General features: G+C 46.1%; 2 protein-coding genes, 1 long non-coding RNA gene and 1 pseudogene across 7 annotated transcripts in view; 1 reads left to right on the plus strand and 3 right to left on the minus strand.

The window, feature by feature from the left end:
* Nucleotides 1-16,070, minus strand: LOC144023726 (zinc finger protein 646). Of its 3 annotated transcripts, XM_077529518.1 has the most exons (5): nucleotides 15,811-16,070; nucleotides 7,909-10,606; nucleotides 2,358-3,467; nucleotides 2,180-2,274; nucleotides 1,700-1,848 (listed from the first exon to the last, which is right to left on the minus strand). In XM_077529518.1, exons 2-4 carry the CDS (start codon nucleotides 10,425-10,427, stop codon nucleotides 2,196-2,198), a joined length of 3,708 nt encoding a protein of 1,235 aa, XP_077385644.1. In that variant the 5' UTR covers nucleotides 10,428-10,606; nucleotides 15,811-16,070; the 3' UTR covers nucleotides 1,700-1,848; nucleotides 2,180-2,195. The 3 variants fall into 3 exon arrangements, with proteins under 3 accessions (XP_077385627.1, XP_077385636.1, XP_077385644.1); XM_077529501.1 differs by lacking the exon at nucleotides 2,180-2,274 and having other exon boundaries at nucleotides 1-1,848; XM_077529510.1 differs by lacking the exons at nucleotides 2,180-2,274; nucleotides 15,811-16,070 and adding an exon at nucleotides 15,536-15,770 and having other exon boundaries at nucleotides 1-1,848.
* Nucleotides 15,158-24,004, plus strand: thoc6 (THO complex 6). 2 transcript variants are annotated; one of them, XM_077530121.1, is made up of 13 exons: nucleotides 15,158-15,458; nucleotides 17,519-17,610; nucleotides 17,675-17,739; nucleotides 17,821-17,924; nucleotides 18,002-18,039; nucleotides 18,126-18,174; nucleotides 18,478-18,549; nucleotides 20,120-20,222; nucleotides 20,443-20,492; nucleotides 20,594-20,656; nucleotides 21,502-21,612; nucleotides 21,687-21,815; nucleotides 23,627-24,004. In XM_077530121.1, the coding sequence occupies exons 2-13, from the start codon at nucleotides 17,528-17,530 to the stop codon at nucleotides 23,705-23,707; spliced, it is 948 nt and encodes a 315-aa protein (XP_077386247.1). In that variant the 5' UTR covers nucleotides 15,158-15,458; nucleotides 17,519-17,527; the 3' UTR covers nucleotides 23,708-24,004. The 2 variants fall into 2 exon arrangements, with proteins under 2 accessions (XP_077386247.1, XP_077386238.1); XM_077530112.1 differs by lacking the exon at nucleotides 15,158-15,458 and adding an exon at nucleotides 15,474-16,497.
* On the minus strand, nucleotides 17,066-22,005 carry LOC144024282 (uncharacterized). Its single transcript, XR_013284724.1, has 3 exons — nucleotides 20,811-22,005; nucleotides 20,055-20,229; nucleotides 17,066-18,616 (listed from the first exon to the last, which is right to left on the minus strand). It is a non-coding gene; the product is annotated as an uncharacterized LOC144024282 (long non-coding RNA).
* The window catches only part of LOC144023892 (mediator of RNA polymerase II transcription subunit 15-like), a 17,387-nt pseudogene continuing 15,876 nt past the window's right edge, over nucleotides 23,784-25,294 (minus strand). The window contains exon 17 of the transcript XR_013284639.1: nucleotides 23,784-25,217. The product of XR_013284639.1 is annotated as a mediator of RNA polymerase II transcription subunit 15-like (transcript). The remainder of the gene's footprint in view (nucleotides 25,218-25,294) is intronic.

The raw sequence follows: 25,294 nt of genomic DNA on the forward strand, positions 1-25,294 counted from the left end.
TGGTGAGTAAGAAAACTTTTTGTGGAAGTCTTTTAATGCGTGTAAATGAAGTTTACAGTCGAGTTTGATGTCAAAACACGAAATACAAAATACAAAGTGACATGCGTAGACCGATAATACAAGTGTAAAAAGAAACAGAGTCAATATTAAAACAATAACATTAAGGACAAGTGTTCCCAGGAGGTGAGTCTCTCCACATCTTTCATTGTGTAATTCCACTTGCGGGTGGCCTTCCTCTTTTAATGACAGGTGACATCAGGCATTTTTCCACAGTTGTCCACAGGACGTCGATGCTAACGCGTGTGCTAGTGACGCAAGTGAATGGACGACGCGCGTTTGACGCACGTTTTTTTTTTTTTATCCGTTTTATTTTCAGTCTTCAGCAGTTTCATGTTAACAAATTATCAAAAGACATTAGAAAAGTCACATGACTTCAAAACTAAACGTACAAAGTCAAACGCGCTCTCTAACATCATGACGCAAACTAGGACCGCAGCGTCCAGTCAATAAATACGGCTAAAGCTACGCTAGGAGATACAAAGGTCCCTTTTGAACAGGGGGCCAGGAGGTTATGGGTCACAGCTCTAAAGACATCTACACACTCGCGCTGCTGCTACTACACACACGTACACGTGTACACATATGTGCCGTTACGACACTAACTATTCTACACAATCAGTAGGCAGACCTTCCAGACAGACACGCCCATCGTCCTTACTTACACATCGGCTAATCCTGTTCGTGGTCGAGAACGATGTTGTCCACTGTCCAATCGCAGAGGCTATAAGTGTTGGGGGTGGGGACTATGCAAAGTCAAAGTCCCACCCCATCAAAGGCCATGCCCCTACCACCTTGACTTAGCTCCGCCCAACAGTCACTCAAGTCGCAATTGGGCGTGTCCAGGAAGCGAGGCGGCCGTGGTCCTGGGTGCGTTTGCGTGCGTTCACACGTCCAGTTTGTCTCTCCCACACATGAACCGCACCAAGCCCCGTTCAAATGAAGGTGCCGCTCGACATGCCCCCAAAGTTGGGAGGCGGGCCGGCAGCTCTGCGGGGCGGCGTCGCAGAGTTGCCGGCCCAGTGAACCTTCATGTGGTGCCTGAGGTTGGACTTGGAGGAGAAGCGTTTGTCACACTGCGAGCACGTGAACGGTTTTTCCTTGGTGTGCATGCGGCGGTGGCAGATGAGCTGCGTGGACACCCGGAAGGACTTCCCACACTCAGGGCACTGGTAGCGTTTGGGCTCAGTGTGGATGCGCCGGTGGTTCTTGAGGGACATCAGGTTGGGGAACTGCTTGTGGCACGAGTTGCAAAAGAAGCTCCCGGTCTTGTGACTGTTCTTGTGGTTGACCAGGGAACTGGCATGGCGGTAGGAGCGGCCACACTGGTCACACACGTGGGCCTTGGGTGCCGCCTGACGTCCGCGGGCCCTAGCCGCGCCGTCGATGCCTTGCTCTTGCATCAAGGTGAGGTCCAGGCCCGAGCCCCAGACCGGCCGGTGGCGGTGGGGTGGAGGCCGCTGTGGCGCCTGGCCGTGGCTGATCTCCATGTGCAGTCGGAAGCTGGCCTGTGTGGGGAAGGCGCGGCAGCACAAAGAGCAAGTCAGTTCCCGCTGCTTCTGGTGGACCCGCCGGTGGTTGTAGAGCTGTGAGGCAACCCGGAAGCTCTTGCCGCAGTCGTGGCAGCGGTGTCTGCGCATCTCAGAGTGGATGCGGCGGTGGTTCTTGAGGGCCAGGAGGTTGGAGTAGGTCTTGAGGCACACAGGGCAGTGGTAGATGCCAAGCGTATGTGTGTTCTTGTGGTTGAGGAGGGAGCTGGCGTGTCGGTAGGAGCGTCCGCATTGGTCACACCTGCGTACAGACGCAACGTTAAACACGAGGCAGAACTCTCCGGAAGTGCACATCACATCAAACCTAGAGTCCTACATCGGTATTAACATTAGTTTTACAGTATATGATCTGCAATCCGGCTTAGCCAGCAAGAGCTCCGAGCGGCCGAAGCAGGGGCTGGACAAGGCGGACCGGCCGAATGGCGCGGTCCCCCTCACCCCCCTCCGCGCCCCCTTTCTAATCTTGTCTACAAGTGGGCCGGTCTCAAGCACGCACACACACAAGGACACACAACATCAGCAGCACAAAGACAGAGTGGATGCTAACTGAAAGCAAACGGGGGTGACTTAACTGGTCTCTCCACTAATTCAATTTGTCCAAACTTCAGAAAAATCCGAATTCCGGCACGCGAATGGTCCCAAGGAAGCCGGATTGGAGATCATATACCTGGAATAGACATGTGCAGAGCTAAATTCATCTTCACTATTTGGACAAGTTCCAAGAATGACAAAGAAGTGAGGACAACTCACGTGTACCGACACTCGTCGCCCTCTCCCGTGGCTCCGGCCGTCTTCCTCCTGACATCCATGCCTACCTGGTTGTCCCCGCAGCGGTGTCGGGCCAGGCCAGACCTCCCCTGGAAACTCTTGCCGCAGGTGGGGCAGCCAAAGGGGGTGGCGCCCTCCTCGTGGACCTTCTGGTGGTTGCGCAGGAAGCGGGCCAGGCGGAAGGCTTTTCCACACGTGTGGCAGATGTGCTTCTTGCGTTGTGTGTGGATGCGCATGTGGTTGCGCAGCGCCATGTAGTTGGTGTAAGGCTTGTCGCAGAAGTTGCAGCGGAAGTCGCCCGTCTTGTGCGTGTGCTTGTGGTTGAGCAGAGAGCTGGCATGCTTGTAGGCGCAGCTGCACAGGTCGCAGGCATAAGGCCTCTCGTCCGAGTCCAGGTCCACCGAGCTCCTCTCCAAGCTGACGTTGGCCGAGCTGCCGGCCGACGACGAGGATGGAAGATGCTGGGCGGGACAGTCGTGCGCCGCCAGCTGCTCGGCCGACGAGAAACCCTCGCAGCAGCCATCGCATTCAAAGTCCATCTGGGCGCCCGGACCCTGCGGGCCCTTGCACAGGCCCGCCGTGGTGTGTGTGGCCAGCTGCCTCTGGGTACGGAAACCCTTACCGCACTCCTGGCAGTTGTGCTTCTTCTGGGCGAAGTGGAGGCGGAGGTGGTTCTTCATGGCCAGCCTGTTGGGGTACGTGGAGTTGCACACATTGCAGTGGTACTCGCCGATTTTGTGGAGGTTCTTGTGATTGGCTAAGCTGCCTGCGTGTCTGTACGTCTTGCCGCACTCCTCGCAGGCGAAAGGCCTCCGCCCGCTCTCGGCCGGGTCAAACTTCTGAGGCCTGGACGTCCCGGCAGATGAGTAGGGCTTTTTGAAGCCCTGCTGAGAGTATTTGACGTCCATAGCGGGGCCCTTTGAGTCCCCCCCTCGCATGCTCTGCATCTGTGACGGGCCGGGCTGCTGGTATCGCGAGCCATTGGGGCCGGTCCGGACCAGACCTTTGGCGCGGTGTTCTTCATGGAGACGGAGGTGGTTAATCAGCTGTTTTTGGATCTTGAAGGCCTTTCCACATTCTTCACACTTGTGCCTGCAGTTGGATGGGACACACATCAATTTTGTCCTCCTTTCAAATGCACATGCATTCATCACAAGCACAATTCAGCCATTTCTGATCAAAGAAAACAAAACAAACAAACAAAAAAAATCAAGAACGACATGATGGACTCTACTTGGCAGCAAATCAGCAGAGGATGCAGTTAATACGAGCCCGACTTGTCAACAGTTTTGCAACGGAAAATTAATACCAGGTATTGATATTGGAAGCCAATGAGGTAGATGCCACAAACTTCTGACTTCCGGGTTTCACACATCCGCGCAACCGAGGGGCACAAAGGCAGAAGCGCAAGTAATGGGACATGGCCCACACGTTGTAAACAGGAAACGGAAACAAAGCTGATGTGTGAAACCCGGAAGTCGTAAGTCCTGCCTCCTCCATGGCATATGCCCCATACTGGCCATATTTCAAGGTATTGGGTACTTCTTTAGGCTAATTCAATTCAAGACGTTTTAATATCATCCATCCATTTTCTTAACCGCTTACTCCTCACAAGCGTCGCAGGGGTACTGGAGCCTATCCCAGCCGGCTTTGGGCAGTAGGCGGTGTACACCCAGAACTGGTTGCCAGCCAATTGCAGCTTTTTCATATCATTTCAAATTAAATGGTTCCAGGTCCTATGTTGTCTGAACTTGATACAGTGAGAGTCTCGACTAAAACCACATCACTCTTTTGTTAGCGACGCCGTCATAATTTTGCAATGTTACCAGAAGTCATTCAGTAAATAATTTTTACCTGTTACCTTAGTTTTAGAGATTAGAGAGTACCGAAAACAGGTATCAGTATAAGGCCAATACCAGATTTATTTTAATGTACAGGTGCTTGTAAAAAAAAATTAGAATATCCTCGAAAAGTTGAATAATTTCCATAACTCCATTCAAAAATTCAAACTTTCATAGATTATGGATAAGGGATTTCAAGTAATTGTTTATCTTTACATTATTTAGGCTTCCAGCTCATAAAACCCACGAAAAACAGGATTTCAAAAAATTAAAACTACTGTGAAGAAATCGCCATGCATACTTCCCAGTGTTTGGCATTGGAAAAAAAGGATGGATGGATGGTATTTTCAAAACAATATGTCAATCTTTAGTTGTTGGTTAGGAATCTGTTTGCCTTAATCACTGCCTCGATGTGCCATGGTATTGCCTTTTTGGGTCTGGTGGCCCTCATTTTCCTCTTGATAGTACTGTATTACAAGAGGAAAATGAGGGCCACAATACAGTATAGTTGAGGGAGCTGGCGGCTTGTACTAATGGCTGACTTTTTTCTTTTTTTTTTTTTACCGGCACCACACTGCATGGCATCCGTTTCTTTTCCTCTTTTCCATTACAACAAGTGCGGGTGGGATCAACTGAACTGTGCAAGCCTGGGCATTCGCAGCATGTGGTGTTCTGCCATAACATTTAACGAGTGGTGAGTCTCGGTCACTGTTTTGTGGGGATTCAAAATATGATTTGCCATTACATGATGTGGCGACGTCGCAAAGTAATAAGCCCACAGACGCACGGAAGCTTTCACATAGAGTACAGATGAAAAATCAAATTCTGGGTTTAAGCCAACGAGACGGGACATTCGTTACAATACTTCTAGCAGATTGGACGATGCGCACCTTGTGCACGGCTAACTTTGGTTTTGACCAATCAGGGCCGCGGATGAAAATGTCGTCGGGGGGTGGGGCGCATGAGCATCTTTACCAGCTAAAAATGCTTGAAGCGCCTCTCAGTGTTCAAAATTCAACAATGAAACGGTAAGTAATTCTTTCAGATCAGAATTAATTGCAGCGTCCATTCGTCCATTTAAGATTAGTTTGTTTCCCACGGTGTCAGCGCTTCCTGGTTTCGTCACAGCTGCATATCCCGCCCCCAGACACAATGTCGCTCTTGGTCCAAACCACCAGTAGTTCAGATCGGTGGATATCAATGGGCTTGATACAAGATGTATTCTCTGGAGTTTGTGAACTCACAAATGCCGCGAGAATTCAGCTTGGAGAGCAAAGTTGGTAACATGTATAAAGCAATGCGGTAATGACTTCACCCCTAGCACTCATTATTCTGCTATGGAGTCTCATTCTTTTGGCCGCCTCTCCGAGTTACCGACTCATCATTCTCACTCCTTTTTAACGCTTTATCCATCCATCCATCCATCCATCCATCGCTTATCTGGACTCGGCAGAAGTTTTAGCAGGGAAGTTAAGACTTTCCTCTCCCCAGCCAATTCATCTAGCTCCTCTGGCGGGATCCCAAGGCATTCACAGGCTGGCCAAGACAAGAAACAGTCTCTCCAGCGTGTCCTGAGTTGTCCTCGGGGCCTACCGCCGGTGGGACTTGCCCAGATCACCTCTCCAGGGAGGCGTCCAGGAGGCATTCGAACATGATGCCCGAGCCACCTCAGCTGGCTCCTCTCAACTCAGAGAAGCAGCGGCTCGACTCTGAATCCCTCCCAGATGACCGAGCTTCTCAGTCCATCTTGGAGGAAACTCATTTCAGCCACTTGTATCCGGGACCTTGTTTTTTTTCTATCACGACACACAGCTTGTGACCATACGTGAGGGTAGAACGTAAATCGACCGGTAAATCAAGAGCTTCGTCTTTCGGCTCAGCTCCTTCTTTACCACAACGGACTGATCCAAAGTCCGCATCACAGCAGATGCTGCACCGATCTGCCTGCTGATCTCCCGCTCCACCTTGCCCTCACAAGTAAACAAAACCCAAGAAACCTGAACTCCTCAACTTGAGGCAGGATCTCATCCCTGACCCAGAGAGGGCCATTCCACCCTTTTCCGACTGAGATCCATGGTCTCGGATTTGGAGGTGCTGATCTTCATCCCAACCGCTTCACACTCGGCTGCGAACCGCTCCAGTGAGAGCTGGAGGCCCCGGCTTGATGAAGCCAACAGCACCACATCATCTGCAAAAAGCAGAGATGCAATGCTGAGGCCAGCAAACTGGACCCCCTCAATGCCTTGGCTGCGTCTAGAAATTCTGTCCATAAAAGTTATGAACAGAATTGGTGACAAAAGGTTAACCTTGGTGGAGTCCAACTCTCACTGGAAACGAATCTGACTTACTGCAGGCAAAGTGGACCAAACTCTGACATCGGTCGTACAGGGACTGAACAGCCCGTATCAGAGGGCTCTGTACCCTGTATACACGAAGCACCCCCCACAGGACTCCCCGAGGGACACGGTCAAACACCTTTTCAAAGTCGACAAAACACATATAGACTTGTTGGGCGAACTCCCATGCACGTTCGAGGATCTTGCCGAGGGTGTAGAGCTGGTCCACTGTTCCACGGCCAGGACAAAAACCACACTGCTCCTCCTGAATCAGAGATTCAACATCCCGACGGACCCTCCTCTCCAGCACCCCTGAATAAACCTTACCAGGGAGGCTGAGACTGTGATCCCTGTATAGTTTTAACGCTTTAAAGAATTTAAATTAATATCCAGATTTAACGCTTAATTTTGACAGCCCTAGTTTATTTATATTAGTGCTTAGAGATGTATTAGTGTGTTTTTACCCAAACGTATGTTTACTTAATTTTGGAAAGGCTGACAGTTTTTTGTTTGTTTTTTAATTTATCTATGTCCATCCTTTTATTTGCCGATTAAGATGTAAAACATTGATGTATGTTTATAAGTTTGCTTAAAGCGCAATATTAGCGCGCATTCACCAAATTTATATGCTTATTTGCCAACTTAATTTGTGTGGTAGGATGACCTTCTCCATTACAGTATTTCATGTGTCTACTTATTTTACACATTTACCTGCTTTGACTGAGAAAACTAGAATCTGATTATTCAGTGCATTATGTAATATGTTTTTATTTTTCCTGACACATGCAGCAGAGTGATGTACTCTTCATTGCAACTTCATAGTGTCGTGCTTAACAGCTGAACTTATATTATTTTGCAGTTAAATCTATAACAAACAGAGACTAAAAATCAAGAAGCTGTCAGTATAATTTTGCACTTTTGTTTGCCTCCTAATTTCAGAATTGTTTTATTTTGAACTGAAATTGTATTGCAGGGTGAATGTTCTGCCTTTTGTCAGAACTATTTCTTTAAAATTAACAATCATTGGTTTAATACAACATTTATGTATCAAAAGTTACTAGTGGTATCAGTTATTTGGTATCAGTATAGGCGAGTACCCAAGAGTTGAATACTAGTATTAGTGTTGGTCTGAATAAAAGTGGCATCGAACATTGTTACTGATTTATAGATTTGAGACCTTGCAAGTATAAAATCCTACTTAATCATGTGTAAAAACAATTGCCGGTATGATTGTTAAAAGATTGATTTAAGACATTTTAATGGCAATTAAGGCCTTTGTTGAGAGTTGGACTGACAAACCAATGAACTATTAAATCCCTCGTTGCGATAGGTGGAAAAGTAAAACTGTGGCCGTACCTCTTGAGGTCAAAGTGAGTCCTCTGGTGGTTCTTGAGGGCCAGCAGGTTGTAGTAACGTTTTTGACACACCAGGCAGCGAAACACGCCAGTCTTGTGGGACTTTTTGTGGTTGAGGAGGGAACAAGGGTGTCTGTAGCCTCGGCCACACTGGTCACACTTGTGGGGTTTGTCACTTTGGTCCACCATCGGCCGCCGCCCGTTCCCAGCTACGTCACGGCTTCCGCCTGCAACTCCGCTGCCAAGGCCCTCACCTCCGGACATTTCTTTGGCGCCATTGAGGCCCTGCTTACTCAAGGAGCTGGCCCGATTCTTACCGGGACACAGGTGGGTGATGAGGTGATGACGGTCAGCGAAGAACATACCACAGTCCACGCAAATGTGGCTACGGCCATCCATTTTGTCGCTGCCGTTGGCCGAAGCACCTCCGATGCCCTGTTGTTGGCCGTCTGGCCTCTGGGGACCGTGGACCAATTGGTGATTTAGAAGATCTTGTTTTCTGGCGAAGCTTTGGCCACATGTGGAGCAGATCATCCTCCAGTCCTGCTGCAGGCTGGATGGTCCGGGACCGGAGGGATTATTGGCATGACTGCGCAGATGGCTGCGCAGAGCACGGAGGCTGGCATAATGGTTCCCGCATACGGAGCATTGGTAGATTTCTCCGTCGTCCTCATCCTTGTCGGCGTTTCCCATCCTCTTGCCTCCGGTCTGGGAGTACTGTCGCTGACCGCTCCCCTCCTTCAGACTGCCGGAAGGTATGGAGCTGCTACTGGAGTTGTGGTAGTTCATGTTGCCTATAAAACCGTTGGACATGTTACTCTGCTGCTGCGGCGGCGGTTGACCACGGCGGGGGCACATGTGCGACTTGATACCAGACACGTCGGCATACATCTCGCCGCAGTCTGCGCACACGTGGCGGTCGGCCTGCCGGTGGGCGGTGCCTCCGTCGAAGCGGTCGTGGAACTCGAGCGAGTCCAAAGCGCTGCTGTGACCGCCGTCTGGTACAAAGTGGGTAGGGTCTGTGAGGTTTCCCGGCAGTGAGATGGGCGTGGTGGCGGCGCTGCTCTCCTGCACATAGCTCTGCTGAGAGTCCAGCGTCAGCGGCTCTGGAGATAACCAGTCATTGCCGTCGCCCAGAGGCTGATTGGAGGAGCGCCCCTTGTGGCTTCGCAAGTGGCTGTGTAATGCTGCTAAGTGAGGGTACTGCTTACAGCAGATGGTGCACTGATAGTGGCCCGTCTGATGACAGCGCTTGTGGTTGACCAGGCTGCCTGCGTGCCGGTAGCTCTTGCCACACTCGCCACACTTGAAGCGACGCTCGCCGTCATCCGGAGAACCGGCCTGGGCCACACGGCTGCCCAATGAAGATGACACCGATCCCTGTGAACCGGAGCTTAATGTTTCTGAGTTGAGTAAGGAGCTGTCCTGGCCGTGGGAGGCGGGGTGGGGGTCATGGGTCAGGTAGTGTACTTTGAGGGTCTCCAGGTCAGGATGTCCCGCTCCACAGTATGCACATGTATATATGGGATTGTTGACAGGAGGGCCCATTATGGGGTCGTACGGACCCCTTTTATCACCGGGCAAAGGTGGCAGGGGTAGAGGGTCCCCAAGAGCTGGAGTGTATGCCGGAGATCGAACCGCACTCAGATTGTGAGGCATGATACCAGGAAAGGTCCGGGACAGTCCGAGGGACGGCGAGGTGGTGTTGTGCAGGAGAATGTGCTCCTGAAAGTCGGCCTTGTTGGGAAGCGCAATTTGGCACAGGTGGCAGAAGCAGGAGTTGGCGTTGTCGCTCTGGGTGGCCTGAGATCCGCCACCTCCACCGCGCTCAGACTGGTGGAGGCCGCTGCCGCTACTGCTGCTCACCATGGACGCTGCGGGGCTCTTGAACTTGGAGTGAGTTCTCTCGTGGCTGTTGAGGGCAGCCAGGTTGCTGAATTGTTTGAAGCACACGGAGCACTTGAAGCTTCCTTGCTGGTGACACTTCTTGTGGTTTACCAAGCTGCCGTGGTGCCGGTAGGTTCTGTCGCACTGGTCACACTTGAACGGCCGGTCCCAGCCGTCGTCCGGCTCAGGGGAACTTTTGCCGCCTTCGTGGCCTTGCAGGGCGCTATTGTTCAAATGAGGACGCCCAAAGCCGTCTGAGAGATCCTGGCCAAGGGTATAGTCCCTTTCTTGAGGACCTCCTTCCTCAGGCACCTCCTCACTCTCTTCTTCGGCGTGAGCGCTACTTGGGGACAAGGTGTGTATGCGAAGGTGATTCTTGAGGGCAACCGCGTTGGGCAGGGTACGGGTGCAGACGGGACACTGAAAAGAACCCACTTCGTGAGACTTCTTATGGTTGGCCAAACTTGCTGCGTGCTTGTAGATTCGTCCACACTGTTCACACTCAAAACGTCCACTTTCTCCTTGCTGGTAATGTGCTTTCATATGTTCGAGAAGACTTGGAGTACTGGGGCAGACCATATCACATTCTTTACAGGGGAAACCCTTGGCACGACTCATATCATGCATTGCCATAGTACTCTGGCGCCAGGTTCAGGTGGGAGTCGCCACGGTGTGACCGTTGGTGACCATTGGGGCGCATGGGTGGGGCTTTCGCTTGGGAGGGTCTTTGCTCGTCAGTCGAGTGCGTTGGCCATCTTTTGCCCAGTGGCCAATCGGGCCACGCACCTGCCAGGTGGCCTGTGGAGGAGTTACTACGGACACAAAAAGGGGGAAGGGTGGCGTCATAATTAGTATTTAATTAAATCTGAGAAATAATGACAAGTGATTCACTCGTGCTGTGACATTCTTGCGTCTGAAATGGTAAAAAAAGCGTTACCTGTCAATCTCTTCACCTCAAATAAAGTCTGCCTCGTTATCTACACTGTGTGTATCTAGTAATTTCCAACAATGTGCCGGCAAATGATTCAATGATCCTTTTTGTGGATTTGATCGAGGCACATGCAGACTGATTCGGCGCTCCGCAGGCATGTGGTGTATGTCTCCGTATTTCATTCATAAGTATGACATGAGCGTGGGACAATCCCTCCTCATCACTGCAATCACGCCGATTAATTGAACAAATCATTAACATTACCATCCATCCAGCCATCCATTTTCTTAACCGCTTATTCCTCACAAGGGTCGTGGAAGTGCTGGAGCCTATCCCAGCTGGTTTTCGGGCAGTAGGCAGGGTACACCCTGAACTGATCGCCAGCTAATCGCAGTAACATATCATCTTCAAAACATTTTAATAGCAACCCACTGACCGCACATTACAAGTGGTGGTGGTGGTCACACATGGATGCACAAATCGGAGGGGCAAGGCGACCTCTAATTGCCCACGTCCGAATGCGCAGCCAACTACATCATCCGCAAGGGGAGAACTTACAGGTTACCTGTGTAAATGAACTTTGTGCACGCCACTCTCACCTTTCAGAACCCAACACGTCAATTTGCTTTCGTGATGTCAAGCATGTGTGCGGTTCTACCACCCTAACTTTAACAGGAAAGCGTTTCTATCGCGCAGCGCCCTAAAAGTGCACATCTGTGTTATTCATACCTGCTAGTAATGTCTACAAAGAAACGCGGCATTTTCTCGCTCCTCTTATTAAACAATCAGAGCCATTCACAGCAAAATAACGCTCGAGGAGGGTTGCTGCTGGTTGCGGCATGAATAACCACTGCCTAAACAATCGCAGAGGGAAAACATTTTTTTAACAATACACTTGCCTGCGATGTACGAAGCATAACGCCACAAACTGGCTACTACTGTATCATTGGCGGCCCCCCCCCTAACATCGCGAGGCTCAACTACACAGGAGAAAATTGTGGACTTTTTTTGAGTCATGCAATTTGCCACTGACTGCTGAAGGTATGTGCTTTCATTGTATTTGCTAAGTAAATGTCTTTTAAACAGTTATGTTACAATTCGCAGGGTAAACAATACATATCTGGCCTGTTTTTATTTCCATTTTATTCCATTACAGTTGGTATATTTGCACTTGGTTTACATTTCAATTCTGGAAAAAAATGGTGGCTTAAATATTGTTGCTGCAATAAAGGTGCTACTATTCTGAAGTGTCAATCACAAATCTATTGTTCAGTAATTATAACCAATATCGTCAAAAATATTGTCACCGCAAATTTCTTTGAAATATCGTGATATAATTTTTAGGCCATATCACCAACCCCTATGTTCAAACATGAAACAGATTGCAACCTGTTTGTTAAATACAGTGGCTCACAGATATACGCCTGAAATTTCAGATAAACACATTTTCATACAAATTTTAGCGTAAGCTAACTGATTAGTATTTTCTAAATTTGAATTAAAAAAAACATCGCAATAATCGACTTATAGATTTGTATCGGGATTAATCGGCATCGAATCAAATCATGATACAGATCGAATCACGAGGTACAAGACAATTCACACTACTAGTATTTGAAAGATCATTCACCGTGTCTATGAATCACCCTACTCTGCCTACGATGGGCTCATCAGTCCTCAGGTATAAAGTTAGCCAATCTAATCAGCGAACGCATCGTCTACCAGCCAATTGGTAGAGGTACTGAACGGTACGCATCAAGGAGGATTTGGAAGCGAGTAGTTGCAAAACTGAGGATTTAGAAGTGGGTACACGCAAAATGCCTGAAAAAGAAGTGGGTGGACTACACCACTAGTTCCATACCACAGTGCAAAAGACCCCTCACAGCCAAAATCTAAAAATCTACCTGTGCAAAGTCTAGGATAATTATAAAAATAAAGAAAACTCCACCTATGCTCGCAGGCGAGGCTGCGCTTTGCACTAGACTTGTGCTGGGCACAAAAATATATATGCTTATATATGCTGTCATCCAAGAAATGTCGTTTTCAGGGGTGTTCCTACTTATTTCAGCAAGACAACATCGTGGCTTCACAGTAAAAAATAAAATAAAAATAAAAAAATAAAATAAAATAAAAACATGAGACAACAGACACCCCTGACTGTTGAGAATCTCAAGTTGTATAGTAGGATCAGTCAAGAATGGGAAAGAAGTTCACCAACAAAGCATCCACCAGTTTTCCACCCAAAATACATTAAAAAATTACTAATACCCAACATTTATTAGTTTGAACATTGAATAGCGTATATTAATTGAATATAGGTTGAAAAAGATTTGCAAATAATTGTATTTTATTCATGTTTCACACAACATCTCAACTTCATTGGAACTGGGTTTGGTAAGTAAAGACTATGTGCTGGGAATTCCTCTTTGGAATGCGGAGCAAGTATCAGTTATCCCCCTATAGTGATCTCAAGGCATCCATATTAAATCTGGCAAAGTAATACTAATCAGTATCTGGTGTATGGCTTGATATATGCCACAAGTTGTGGTGGGAAAATATCGTTAATATACGAGGCTCGAAATAAGTGAATTTGCATCATATTTTGCAAGTCAGAATTCACATTTTATGCCTTAATCAAACAAATTGAAAAGAAGTATTGCAAAAGGGTGTTTATGTGGCACAACGAAGAGCTAAATGTTACAGGAATCACTGAAAGCCAACTCATTACGCCTTTAACACATCATGATTGCGCTGAATATTTAATTAAAATATTACAAAAATATCAGCGTGGCTGCCGCTACCGAGGGCTTTCGGTTTCCCTCTGCTTCATAAAATGCTTCCATTTGGCACCAAGTGGGGGGCTCGGAGGGCAGGCAGCCCCAGCAGGTCCTTCATAACTGTCAGATCAGTTAAAAGTGCCCCGAAAGAAAAACTGAAGCATATTACTGCAATGTATGTATGAAGCGTCGGTGGTCATGTTGTGCAATTCACATTAGGTCTCACGTATAACTGTTATGTTCATCAGGACACGAATCGCTAATCAGACTTTGGGTATTTCAGCTAGCTTATGATGTCCCTGGCTCAGCCCAGGGCGGTAGCTAGCCAAAGCCACTACTCCCAAATCACGAAGAGATTTCTAGTTGACACTTTAGCAAACTATCTAAGGCAGTGGTGTCCAAACTCGGACCTTGAGGGCCGGAGTCCTGCTGGTTTTGGATGGTTCCCTGCTCAAGCACACCTGAAGCTCATTAGCAAGCTTTGTATAAGCCTGATAACAATCCTATTCATTGGAAACAGGTGTGTCAGAGCAGGAAAGCATCCAAAACCTGCAGGACTCCGGCCCGCGAGGTCCGAGTTCGGACACCACTGATCTAGGGTCACGATCACATTGGAAGGTAAAAATTAGAATTTTTGTTAATGTTATTTGTTTTGATGTTCTGGGCGGAGACGTTTTCCTTCCAGCTAAGCAGCAGAGGCAGGCTACTATCAGTGGCATATGCAAATTCGCTGTGAGAGCACGCGCTGCTGATTGGTGGACTGTTTCCGTGGACGTGTTAGGAGTTTGAGTCCTGTCTCTTGTCTACATATGGAAATTCGGCTGTGTGGACGGCTGCTCCTGATTGGTGGACTGTTTTCACGCTCATTCCTGGTTGGCTGCTGTACTGAGCTTCCCCGAGTATCAGTTTTGAATGCTGTGTTTATAAACAGCAACGGAAAAATGTCAGATCATACCTTTACATCTGGTATTTTTATATAGTTGTCAGCATTACGAAAACAAATATGACTTGTAATGTGTACGGAATGTGGCACTATCAGGTGACAGAAGTAAACCTGCCCCACTCATGTAGGTCTCAGTCCTGACACATTTGTGGTAATTCAAGGCTTTTGTGCTTACACAGCAGTTTTTGTTTTTTTTAACTGAATCATTTCATGCCATCATGTGACCTGTTATCTGCTCCTTCATCTGCCATTGCTTTCTGTGCCTGTCAAACAATTATGTTGCCTTTTGATGATGTGTAGGATGCATGAGCGCGATTGAGCATCACAATGGTAACCGAACTGATTTATATCCACGTAAGAAATAGGCTTAGGGTGGATTTGGAAAAATAATAATAATAATGAAATTATATATATATATATATATATATATATATATATATATATATATATATATATATATATATGAAATTCGGAATTTCCCTGCAGTATACACATATCCCAAGTACATACTATAAAAATTAGTAAGAAACGAGTTAAGTACTCGGGACAATGCCATAGATATATTTCTTATAGCTCAATTTGTGTTTCTTTGGCAACATGTCAGCAAACAACACTAAGAAATAAACTCGTTTGTTCTGCATGCACGTGTTGTTTACGTGAAAAGTTGCCAATCGCTTTCTTTGACTGACGTGCCGGCGCAATGAAGGGGAAAGATGGAGATGGCGAGGATGATGGAGAGGAAGAGCGGGCCGCGGGGGGCCGCCTGACCTTGGCCCAACTCCAGCACGCATCTGTCGGACAATGCCGAGCATCTTCCCCGCCTCACTGCTCTTATATTTACGGAGCTCTGTTCGCCGCTCCCCGCCTCCATCATCAGCACAAACGAGACCGCTGACGGCTCGTTTCCGTCTACACAAAACTGAAAACAGCTCTTGAGCGGCGAGCCGCCGCCTTCCTCCCCGCACGCCACACACGACCCTGGGCGAAAAGAGTCACTGGCGACCACAGCGGCGGTGAAGAACATGTTTGTCTTTGACGAAAAAACGCCATTGTGCGCGTCAACTACAACAGACCGATAACGTTAGCTCACCGGCTAGCTCATTTGCACCTGGCCAGTTAGAGGCGCTCGACAGGAAGCAAACAAACACCAGGATGCGATGCTCACTCTGCAAATGTACACACACGCAAGACGAGGGCTGTTATCCGTAATCAATTTATTGCAAGCTGAGCAGCCTCGTCTGGCCGGCATCCGTGTTCTTCCGCTAGCCGCCGAGCTAACCCCGCAGCTACACAAAGATGTCGACCCTCCGTGCGCGGCCCCCATTGAGGGGGGGGGATAGCTGCTTTCCCAGCCTTTAAACTTACCCCTCCACCGGCCTCCGCGTCCCGAAAAGTGAAGTGAGCTGCGTCGGTGAGCAGATGCAAACGCGAAACGTTGCGCCGTCAGCGACGAACCATGCTTTATTTGTTTGGCATCGGATGCTTTTCTTTTTCACGTTCGACTTTTGCCTCTTGGCCGCCCGCCGCCGCTACGACAACGACTGGGAGGACGACGACACACTTCCTGCCGCGCACCGCGTCATCATGCGCGCGGCACTACGACGACAAGCTGGAATAGATGACAAACCATGCAAATTGACAATCTGTTGTCTATAAGCGTTTTATTTTCATTTTCCACTCTAGCGGAAGAGGCCGAGCCGAACCGAACGTAGCCGAGCGGGGCCGAGCGGGAAAAAGAGCAGCGCCATGTTGGCTTCGTGACCCGAATAATGTCTTTGTTTTTGTCGTCATTTAAGACTTTGGCTGTGTTTTTATGTTATTGTTGTGTTACTTTTGTTACAAATTAAAACTAATACTTCCGTTCAACACCACACACTCATTACTGTCCCATCTGCCATCATGACAAAACGAGTATGTTGCGCCTCCGACTACAAATCCCAGAATGCAAGGAGATGTGACGTCACCTCAACGGGTGACGTCATAACAGCGCGCTTCAGTAGCGGATCAAATCGCGCCGTCCGAGCACGCACCTCAACAATGGGGCCCATCGAGGTAAACTTCACTTATGCGTTTTCAAAACATTAACGCGCATTTACTTTTGTGCTCAGATGTCAAGGTTTGTGCATCCGAGTCTCTCATGTAACCACATCAGAGGCAACTGTAGGCTTAAGGTGCTGGGCTCCTAGGAAGACATGCTCTGTTTCATTGTTTTGCATATTTTATATTTATGAAAGAGAAGTATGACACTTTTGGGGAAAGTCTGTGACAAGCCATCAAATTGGATAAAGATTATTTTAAATTTTGAACCAAAGCAAAGACGAATTGATTGGATATATTTAAAAACAAACGTACCCCTAATATTTGGGGGAAGACAACGCTGTTTGATACCGCTGCATCGCTACATGCATATTAACATAACGGTATACATTTTCTACACAGTGAGTACTGAAAATACAAAAAAAAAAAAGAAATCGGGCCTTATTTTACTTATTTTTGGCGTTTGTTATGAACTGCAACACACAAAATGTAAAACACAAAACCAGACTGAATTCCTAGTGTATACATTGAGCGCTAATGAATAAATCCTCTGCTGTGTTCTAATAAGAATTACAGTGTTAATGACATGCAGTCAATGAATAGGTTTTTCAATAGTAGCACCATGGTTGTGATTATGAATACGTGGGGTGCACAAGGTGGGCCCTTTTCTCATTCACATTCAAAGAGGGACAATATTGCTGTTTCAGACCATCTGAAACGTTTCTGAGCAAGAAAAAAACGTTGGATAACTCCTACCAAACAAACAGTGAGCTAACCTTAAACACAGCAAAAATGATGAATGACAATTAGTGTGTTGGTCTTATTAAGTGGCAGTCAGAAAAGTCCCGGGAAAACTCCTTTCCCAGCCAGACTTGGCTGGGACATGTTTCACAGCTATGCATGCTGGGAGAACAGGCATGTTAAAAAAACAAATATGCAGAAATGGCACTAAATGACCTGCTGATGTAACGTGTGAGAACACATGACATAATCTGGTGACGTGTTCAAGACTTCATAACACGTGATGTGCCAACAGCTGCTGCACATGTCCGTGTTCTCTCAAAGTTTTTCGCCATGTGGACGCTTCTTGGCGGCGGGAAACAACTACGGGGAGATCGCCATCTTCAGGTGAGCACAGTCAGGAAGACGATGAGGCTGATGAGGATGATGACAATGAAGGCTGCTCTTTCAGTTTGTGCGCAGCCCTGAGCCCCGATGCATCGGAAGCGGGTCGGAAGCCCGTGTTCACGTTTCCAGGTGAGCAATGCTGACTCCATTTTGTTTGAGGCAAATGTCTGCCATCTGTCCATCCGACTGACGGCGTGCCGTGCGTCTCAGCTCATGACGGGCCCGTGTTCTGTTTGGAGTCGTTTGGCGGCCATCTGCTGAGCGCCGGGGACGGGTCGGTCAGCGCCTGGAATTGGGCCGAGCTCATTAAGAAGGTAGCGCGAGGCGACGGCAGACTCGCCGCGGTGTCGCAATGTCGTCACTGTTGCGCTTTCTTGTGTTTTGCCTTCAGAATGTCAAAGCTGTGTGGACAAGGAGACCGGAATACAAGTCTGTGTCGGCCCGGTGCACAGTCCACCAATGGTGAGCTTTCAGCAAATTCATGTGACACACCTTCTATCCCCCTCCTTGTTCAGAACCAACATGGAGATCCCTGAGATCAACGCCATGGTGGTCAACCCCCGAGTGAGTATGGAAAAGCCGTCATACCTTCGATATTTATTTTAAGGTCCATATACTACACTCTTTGTCCTCACGAGTTAGACAATTTCGTTAACCAATGGACCAACTGTCTTACAACTACTGCTTTTCCACGACATTTTGACATTTCTGTAAACCAGTAGTACAACTTTGGCATACTAGTAGGAACCAAATGCAGTCGCTGTGTTCAGCATCACATCAAAGGAATTTGTTGTAGACTCTTTCAGAACCATCTTAGGCCACAAAAAAAAAAAAAAAAAAAAAAAAGTGTGTGTGTGTTGTTGTCAGGATAACAGCGTGGTGTTTGGTGGCGGTGACAACAACATTCATGTCCTGGACCTGGAGCACGGCGTCTTCAAGGTGGGCCCGAGCACGCGACCATCGCTACAGGGAGTCACTCCAGTTACGGACGAGTTCCGTTCCTACGCTGTAACGAGATGCAACCAGAATTTCAACTTGAAGTCGGATTTCACTGCTAAAGTCGATATTTACAGCAAAATACTTTGTACAGTAATTAAAAAAAAAAAAAAGATTTGTGCCACCCGGAGGATGCCGGAACCAATATTTCGTGTTTCCGCACGGGCATTCATTGCTGACGGCAAAGCGGAGCTAATGGAAACAACAACACAACTTTAAATAACATTAGAATGTTATGATTGCTGTGTGAAATTAACAGAGATGGGAAAAGTATTGACCTTCTCTACTTGTGTAAAAAAAAAAAATAAAATCAATCAACTTTGGTAAAAGTACTAAGGATGTAACGATATCCAAACATCACGATATGAAGGTCACGATATGAAGGTCACGATGCAATAATTATCACGATATTGTGGGGAGTTTAGCGATACAAAAAATGTGTGCGGCCTGGCAACCTTTGACATTGACATCAGCGGTTCTTTGCTCAGAAGTTCTCCTGTGGCGCCTCCGTCATGGCCGAGGCCGAGATCATCATTCAGGGAGATTTCACCGATGACATCATCGACGTCAATATTGTAAAAAAAAAAAAAAAATGAGCTCATACTAAAATAAGTTCCCCTTTATCTGACCATAAGCATGGATTTAAACATAGAAGGGCCAAAACATGCCTTGTGAAAATTAAATGCACTAAAACACTAGCCACCAGAGGGTGCTAGAACTGCACAAATTGAAATAATCCCAGCTTTTTTTTTAAACAGATGTGCCGCTTTTAATATTGTGACATGATGACAATATATTGTGGCAGTTTTAATATCGCTATATTGCCGTTATAGTTAGTTACATCCCTAAAAAGTACACTGTTACATTCAAGTAATTACTCAAAAGTGGTATAAAAAAAAAAAAAAAGTACATGCTCTGAAATGTACATGACAGTGGAAGTAAAAAAGTATTTCTACTATGTCAATTTGAACGATATTAGCTAATGGAGCAAAAACGAGTATACTGTACATCGGCCAGTTGTTCTCTGACTTGCCCGGCGTTGAATCAATAATGTTGAGTTCTAATCTAGCCAATCGCTCGTCATGTGATCGCGTGTCATAGAGCCAATCACAAGCTGGGTTGTAGGGAACCGTGTGCAACGCTTCATATGATTGGCGGAGCCAGAAGACGGCTGCTTTTCCTTCCGGGTCAAGTATTTGAATCGTTTTCATGCATTTAAAAACAAATGTAACTAGCTTGTTTTGAAAGTGTGTCAAGTAAAAAGTAGAGATACTCATGTTAAAATGTAACAGATAAAAGTAAAAAGTAGTCTACTGATGAAAGTGTAAAAAACTACTCAAGTACAGTAACAAAGTATTTGTACTTTGTGACTTCCCATGTCTGGAAATGAACGAAAATGAAGGTGCTATAGACAAGGCACAGGCGTCGAAATGTCGTAGGTCGCATACGTCGTAACGTGAGGACTCCCTGTAGTTGGCGGCCAATGTTGACGTTTGTCCATCTCCATCCTCAGTCCGTCTTCCAGGGACACTCGGACTACGTCCACTGTCTGAGTGTGCGGGAGCGCGAGGGTGAGGTTCTGTCGGGCAGCGAGGACGGCGCCGTCAGGATGTGGGGTGAGGCCTGGAGGACAGTTTAGACACCGAGGGCATCTTTGCAAGTGTTTTCCACATACAAAAAATAAAATAAAAATTCCAGCTTCCTCAGAATTCCACATTTTCCAAGTTCCAAACATACATTCCCAAAATTGCCTCCCTCCAGACTACCTGCATTAGCTATTAGCATTTAGACAAATGGCATATTGTGATTGTCTAATGTTGTTGTTGTTGTGTGCAGACAACAGGACATCTCAGTGCGTTCACTGTGTGGAGGTGCACAAGTACCAAGTAAGACGCCATCATCATGTGACTGTAGTTAGCCATCACCATGCCATTTTTTTTTTTTTGCTTTGTTTTTTTTAGCCTCACGTGTTGCCATGTTTTGTCAGAAATGTGCCCGCCCTCAGTTTGGCAAGTGGATTAGCTGTTTGACCACCGACTCTGATTGGATGGTAAGACAACAAAGATGACAGTACAGTGAGCCCTCGCTGTTCGTGGCGAAGGTAAAAGACCGGCAGCCAAATATTGTTTATTATGGCCAAACTTTCCACCAAGTACCATCTCCAAAAATTACGTTGCGTCAAGATGCCATGAGTCAAGCGTTACCTGTGTTTCCCTGGCACCAAGATACAAGATGTTTGCAAACCAGAATAAAGCCCCTGGACTCGCTTCAATATTGCTTAACATTAAGCTGCCACAAGATGGCGACAAAGTAATGTCTTATTGTTCAGCCAATGGCGATCCTGACGTTGACGTCAGGTGTCCCAAAATGGTTAGCGCAGCCATTTTGACATGATAGAAACAAGTTCCACTTTGAGGAAACGGCAAACGCCACATGTGAACAATGATTGACAGCTGTTGTGGACCAGCTGCCACAACGAGAAGAGGCAAAAGTATCAAGCATGCTCCAGGCTACCAAAAGAAGAATCAAGATGTAGCCGATATTGAACTTTGTATATGGTGGCTGAATCAGCAGTAGATGCTAACTGTTAGCACACGCAAAATGTGGGGGAAATAATCTTTTTCGTTCATTTGTGCTGCTACTACGGTTTAACAGATATTATACAGTTGAATTTAATAACTGACTAACACCATAAATAAGACTTTTTGTGGCATAAATGATGGTGGCCAATTTAGTTGCGAACATACCTAAATAACAGCAACACTTGCGTCAAACTGCTAAATTTGTAAATGCCGAACGGCGAATACGTGGGGGCTCACTGTACTTGCGACAGCATCCTTTGGTCGTGGCTCTCGCGAGGCTTCGACTGTGGTCATGATTCTGGTGTCGGTGCAGCTGTGCGGCGGCGGTCCGTCCCTTTCCTTGTGGCACCTTCGCTCTCTGACGCCGACGTCAGTCTTCGCTCTGAGCGGCTGCCAGAGACGAGCCAGCTTCTACCAGGACATGGTGAGCAAAACCAGCCTCAGCTGAAACTCAGCCGCGCTTGCTTCAACTCGCGTGTCCGTACTATCCCAACGCAGATTCTGGCGGTGGGCCAAGGTTCCACGGTGTCCCACTGTCTGCTGGGAGGAAAGGTCAAGGCTCAGATCCCGTGCACGCCAAACAACATCAACAGCCTGGAGCTCAACACCAACAGCACTGAAAACCAGGTACATGCAGTCTTGTGTTGTCAGAAGCAGGGATGAGAATCAATAACATTAGATTAATTGGAATCATCTGCTTGCCTATCAGTTTTGCAACATGGACACTTTATGAGTTTATGTCCTTTTAATGCACCAATCTACAGAAGCATATTGCTGCCACACGAAGTAAAAAAAAAAAAAATGTTATGTTTGTCTTCCAAATTGGGCAAAAAAAAAAAAAAAAAACAGCGACAATTTCTAGATTACAAGTTTGATGGTTTACCAGGTTCTTAAAAGTCAAGGTTGCAGTTGCCGATAAAACTTTCCGTCATCTGTAATGAGCGTTTTTTTTGTTTTGTTTTTGTTTTTTGTTTTTCTCCCCGAGGGGACTCAAAATCAGGCAAAGCGCCACTGCAATATGATTGGCTGCTTGCAGAAATAAAACAAGTCACCCATTTAAAGATAATTGGAAAAGCAAGCTGCTCCCTCCCCACCTTCCTCAACTGAACAGAGAGGGGAGGGGTGAGCAGTTGCAGACAGGCGGGAGTTAATTTGTATCGTCCTAACAGAAAATGGTGCCAGCATGTACTAGTTATTCCCAAGGACAACATGAGCAGCTTACGAGTCTGTTCTAAAATCAGCCCATCTGTGATGGGACACTGAACAACAAAGAATTAAAAATGAAGAATGTTAATTATTTTTTTCCTTTCAACTTTAATGGTGCATATTTCTTAACGTACCAAACATTCTATATTTTGAACAATGAAATAGGTTGTGTTCAGCAGAAAAAAAGTCTGTTTTTATTTACCCAACTATTTAAAAAAAAAAAAAAAAGTTGTAATTTTAATACTGTAATGTGCAATATCTTTGCTCACTGTTATACTGACAGAATCTAATGTCAGAAGTTTTTTGTTTTTTGAATTAAAATTTTTATTTCACTCTTAAAAAAAGAAAAGGGACAGAAAGTAAAAAAATTTTTATATCTGCCCCCGATCAACACAAAACAAATGACAGCAAGCAATCAAGATGCTTTCAACGTAACAATTTTACAAATTAATTCAACAGCATGATTTTGTGCGATATGTATTTTTTAGTATCGGTAATTGTGCTTTTATACATTTTTAAAAAATACAGAGACTGAGATGATTTGGTTTTACAATCCAGATTGTTCCACAAACTGACACCTTTAATTGAAATACATCGTTCTTTTTGTTTTGTTTTATATTTAGGTTTGGAAAAAATATCTCTTCCTCTTAATTTGTACTCCCTTTCCCTTTCTTTGAATTTGATTTGTATGTTAATTAGTAAAATTTTCTGATGGGCTTTATGCATTATTTTAAGGTGGTTAAACTTTATGAATTCATTAAATTTTAAAGTTTCAAGTTGTATAAATATTGGATTAGTGTGGTCTCTGTATCCACATCCGAAAATGAGTCGAATAGCACGTTTCTATATAACAAAAATGGGTTCAGTGTAGGTTTTGCCAGCATACCCCAACACTTCAATGCAATAAGTCAGGTATGGAACAATCAATGAATTATGTCACAACAACGCATTCTTGTTCAATGAGCTTGAACCTTGTGTAAGAGGGCTACGGTTTGGGATACCTTTGATGTAACATATCCTATATGCACTTTCCATGTTAACTGTACATCAATAATAATACCTAGAAACTTAATTTCGTTAGTCCTTTCTATTTCTATTCCCTGCATTGCCAGCGTTGCGTGATATTTTGTCATGTATGTTGGTTGTATGTTATATGGCTCACGTTTTCTGACAATCATGCATGTCAGATAGGTTTCGTCTTTTTGTCAAGTCAATCATGTTGTGTGTTTCAGGTGTTGACGGTGGCAGGAAGCAGCCAGTTTGTGGATGTGTTCACAAACGTGTCCTACAGAGCATTCTCACTACACTTTTGATACATATAAACTTTTGTTTTTAAATCATGTGAAGAAAATATGTGTGGGCGTGGAAGAGGAATGCGGTCTTCTGACATGAAGAAAAATAGTTTTATTGATCTTTTCGTAAGAGGTTGCCATTTACACTGTAAGAAGGATTGCAGTCAGCATTTCATTGAAAGTAATATCCATTCAAAACAGGATAAAGGTATTGATTTTATTGTGAAAACCATTTATTTTGCATTGACAGATGTCAATTTTGAATTTGACGGAACTAAAAATACATCCAAAGGACTCAAAATAAAGTTTTTGATTTCCTTCATGTCTTCATGGCCTCCAGGTCAGACATTTAGTTCGAGTCAAATGGACTCGCGCAGATTGAAAACGACAGCACGAGTGCCACCATGGAATTATCGTACACCGGCTCTGGGTGGCGGAGTGGTTACTGCCGCTTGCCTCCGATGCAGGTGGCGTGGGTTCGCTTCCCCACCTGGGAGATCATGCTTCGATATGTGAGTGACTGCATTTTTAAAACAAATGGTATTGTACTGTATCTGTAGCCGTTAAAGGCTGTACTATATTGTTGGGCTTTGAGTGAGTGTTTAGAATTTTGTAGTTTGAAGGTCAACACTACTTTCTGAAAGCAGTCTTTGATATTATATTGATTAATTACAGCTATACATTGTGTATGCCTGTTACCAAGTGTGTTTGTCTGGGCTCATTTGCTTGTGAGACAATTTGTTTTGTTGTGGTTGTTGTCTGACATCTTTTGAAAGACTGAGAGCAGGATGGAGCAGGAGATCGACAGGCGGATCGGTGCAGCGTCTGCAGTGATGCGGACTCTGTACCGGTCCGTCGTGGTGAAGAAAGAGCTGAGCCAAAAGGCGAAGCTCTCGATTTACCGGTTGGTCTACGTTCCAACCCTCACCTACGGTCACGAGCTGTGGGTCGTGGCCAAAAGAACAAGATCCCGGAAACAAGCGGCCGAAATGAGTTTCCTCCGCAGGGTGTCCGGGCTCTCCCTTCGAGATAGGGTGAGAAGCTCGGTCATCCGGGAGGGACGCAGAGTCACTCATTGACAATCAGTGGTTCATTATAAAATGCGGGATGTCAAATTGAATATGTTAATTCAGTTAACACTAAAAGAATTAATTTGGTTCAGTACCTAAAATGTGAAGAAACTATTTTGGATCAAGGCAAAAAAATTAAGGCTGGTTCAAGAGAAGAATTATTGTTTACATCAACATGAAATAATCAGGTCATAGGAAGTCACTTGATTTAGTTTCTGTGAAGTCAAATATTTTAGATGTGGTATCTGGACATCTTTTTTTTTTTTTAGTTTAAGTGGGGTAAAACTTTTAACAGTGTCGTTGTTGCTGGTTGCGATGGTGACGTCACGCGGAGGACAAACACGCCTGGCGGACACTCTGCGCCCACGTGTGCAGAACCTCAGTTAGCGAGTGCTTATCAGGAAGCTGCAGCAGCTTGGACGCCAGGGTCCTGTGAACCGCCTGCAGGAAGTGGTTGGCACCTGCGCACACAAGTGGGCACACAGGTGCATGTTCTTATCGTGGACCGAGATCAGAACATTTGGATCACAAATCATTT

Source organism: Festucalex cinctus, chromosome 1 (genome assembly GCF_051991245.1).
Source record: "Festucalex cinctus isolate MCC-2025b chromosome 1, RoL_Fcin_1.0, whole genome shotgun sequence".
In the NCBI taxonomy this organism is placed as follows: domain Eukaryota; kingdom Metazoa; phylum Chordata; class Actinopteri; order Syngnathiformes; family Syngnathidae; genus Festucalex; species Festucalex cinctus.

Excerpts from the sequence above, each read along its gene's own strand:
- LOC144023726 (XM_077529501.1), bottom strand. The coding sequence starts at position 10,427 with ATGGCAATGCATGATATGAGTCGTGCCAAGGGTTTCCCCTGTAAAGAA. Across the intron at positions 3,468-7,908 it reads ACTCACTTTGACCTCAAGAG|GCACAAGTGTGAAGAATGTG; the intron begins GTACGGCCACAG and ends ATCCAACTGCAG. Across the intron at positions 1,849-2,357 it reads GGCGACGAGTGTCGGTACAC|GTGTGACCAATGCGGACGCT; the intron begins GTGAGTTGTCCT and ends GTCTGTACGCAG.
- thoc6 (XM_077530112.1), top strand. The coding sequence starts at position 16,345 with ATGACAAAACGAGTATGTTGCGCCTCCGACTACAAATCCCAGAATGCA. Across the intron at positions 20,657-21,501 it reads CCACCGACTCTGATTGGATG|CTGTGCGGCGGCGGTCCGTC; the intron begins GTAAGACAACAA and ends GTGTCGGTGCAG. Across the intron at positions 21,613-21,686 it reads CCAGCTTCTACCAGGACATG|ATTCTGGCGGTGGGCCAAGG; the intron begins GTGAGCAAAACC and ends ATCCCAACGCAG.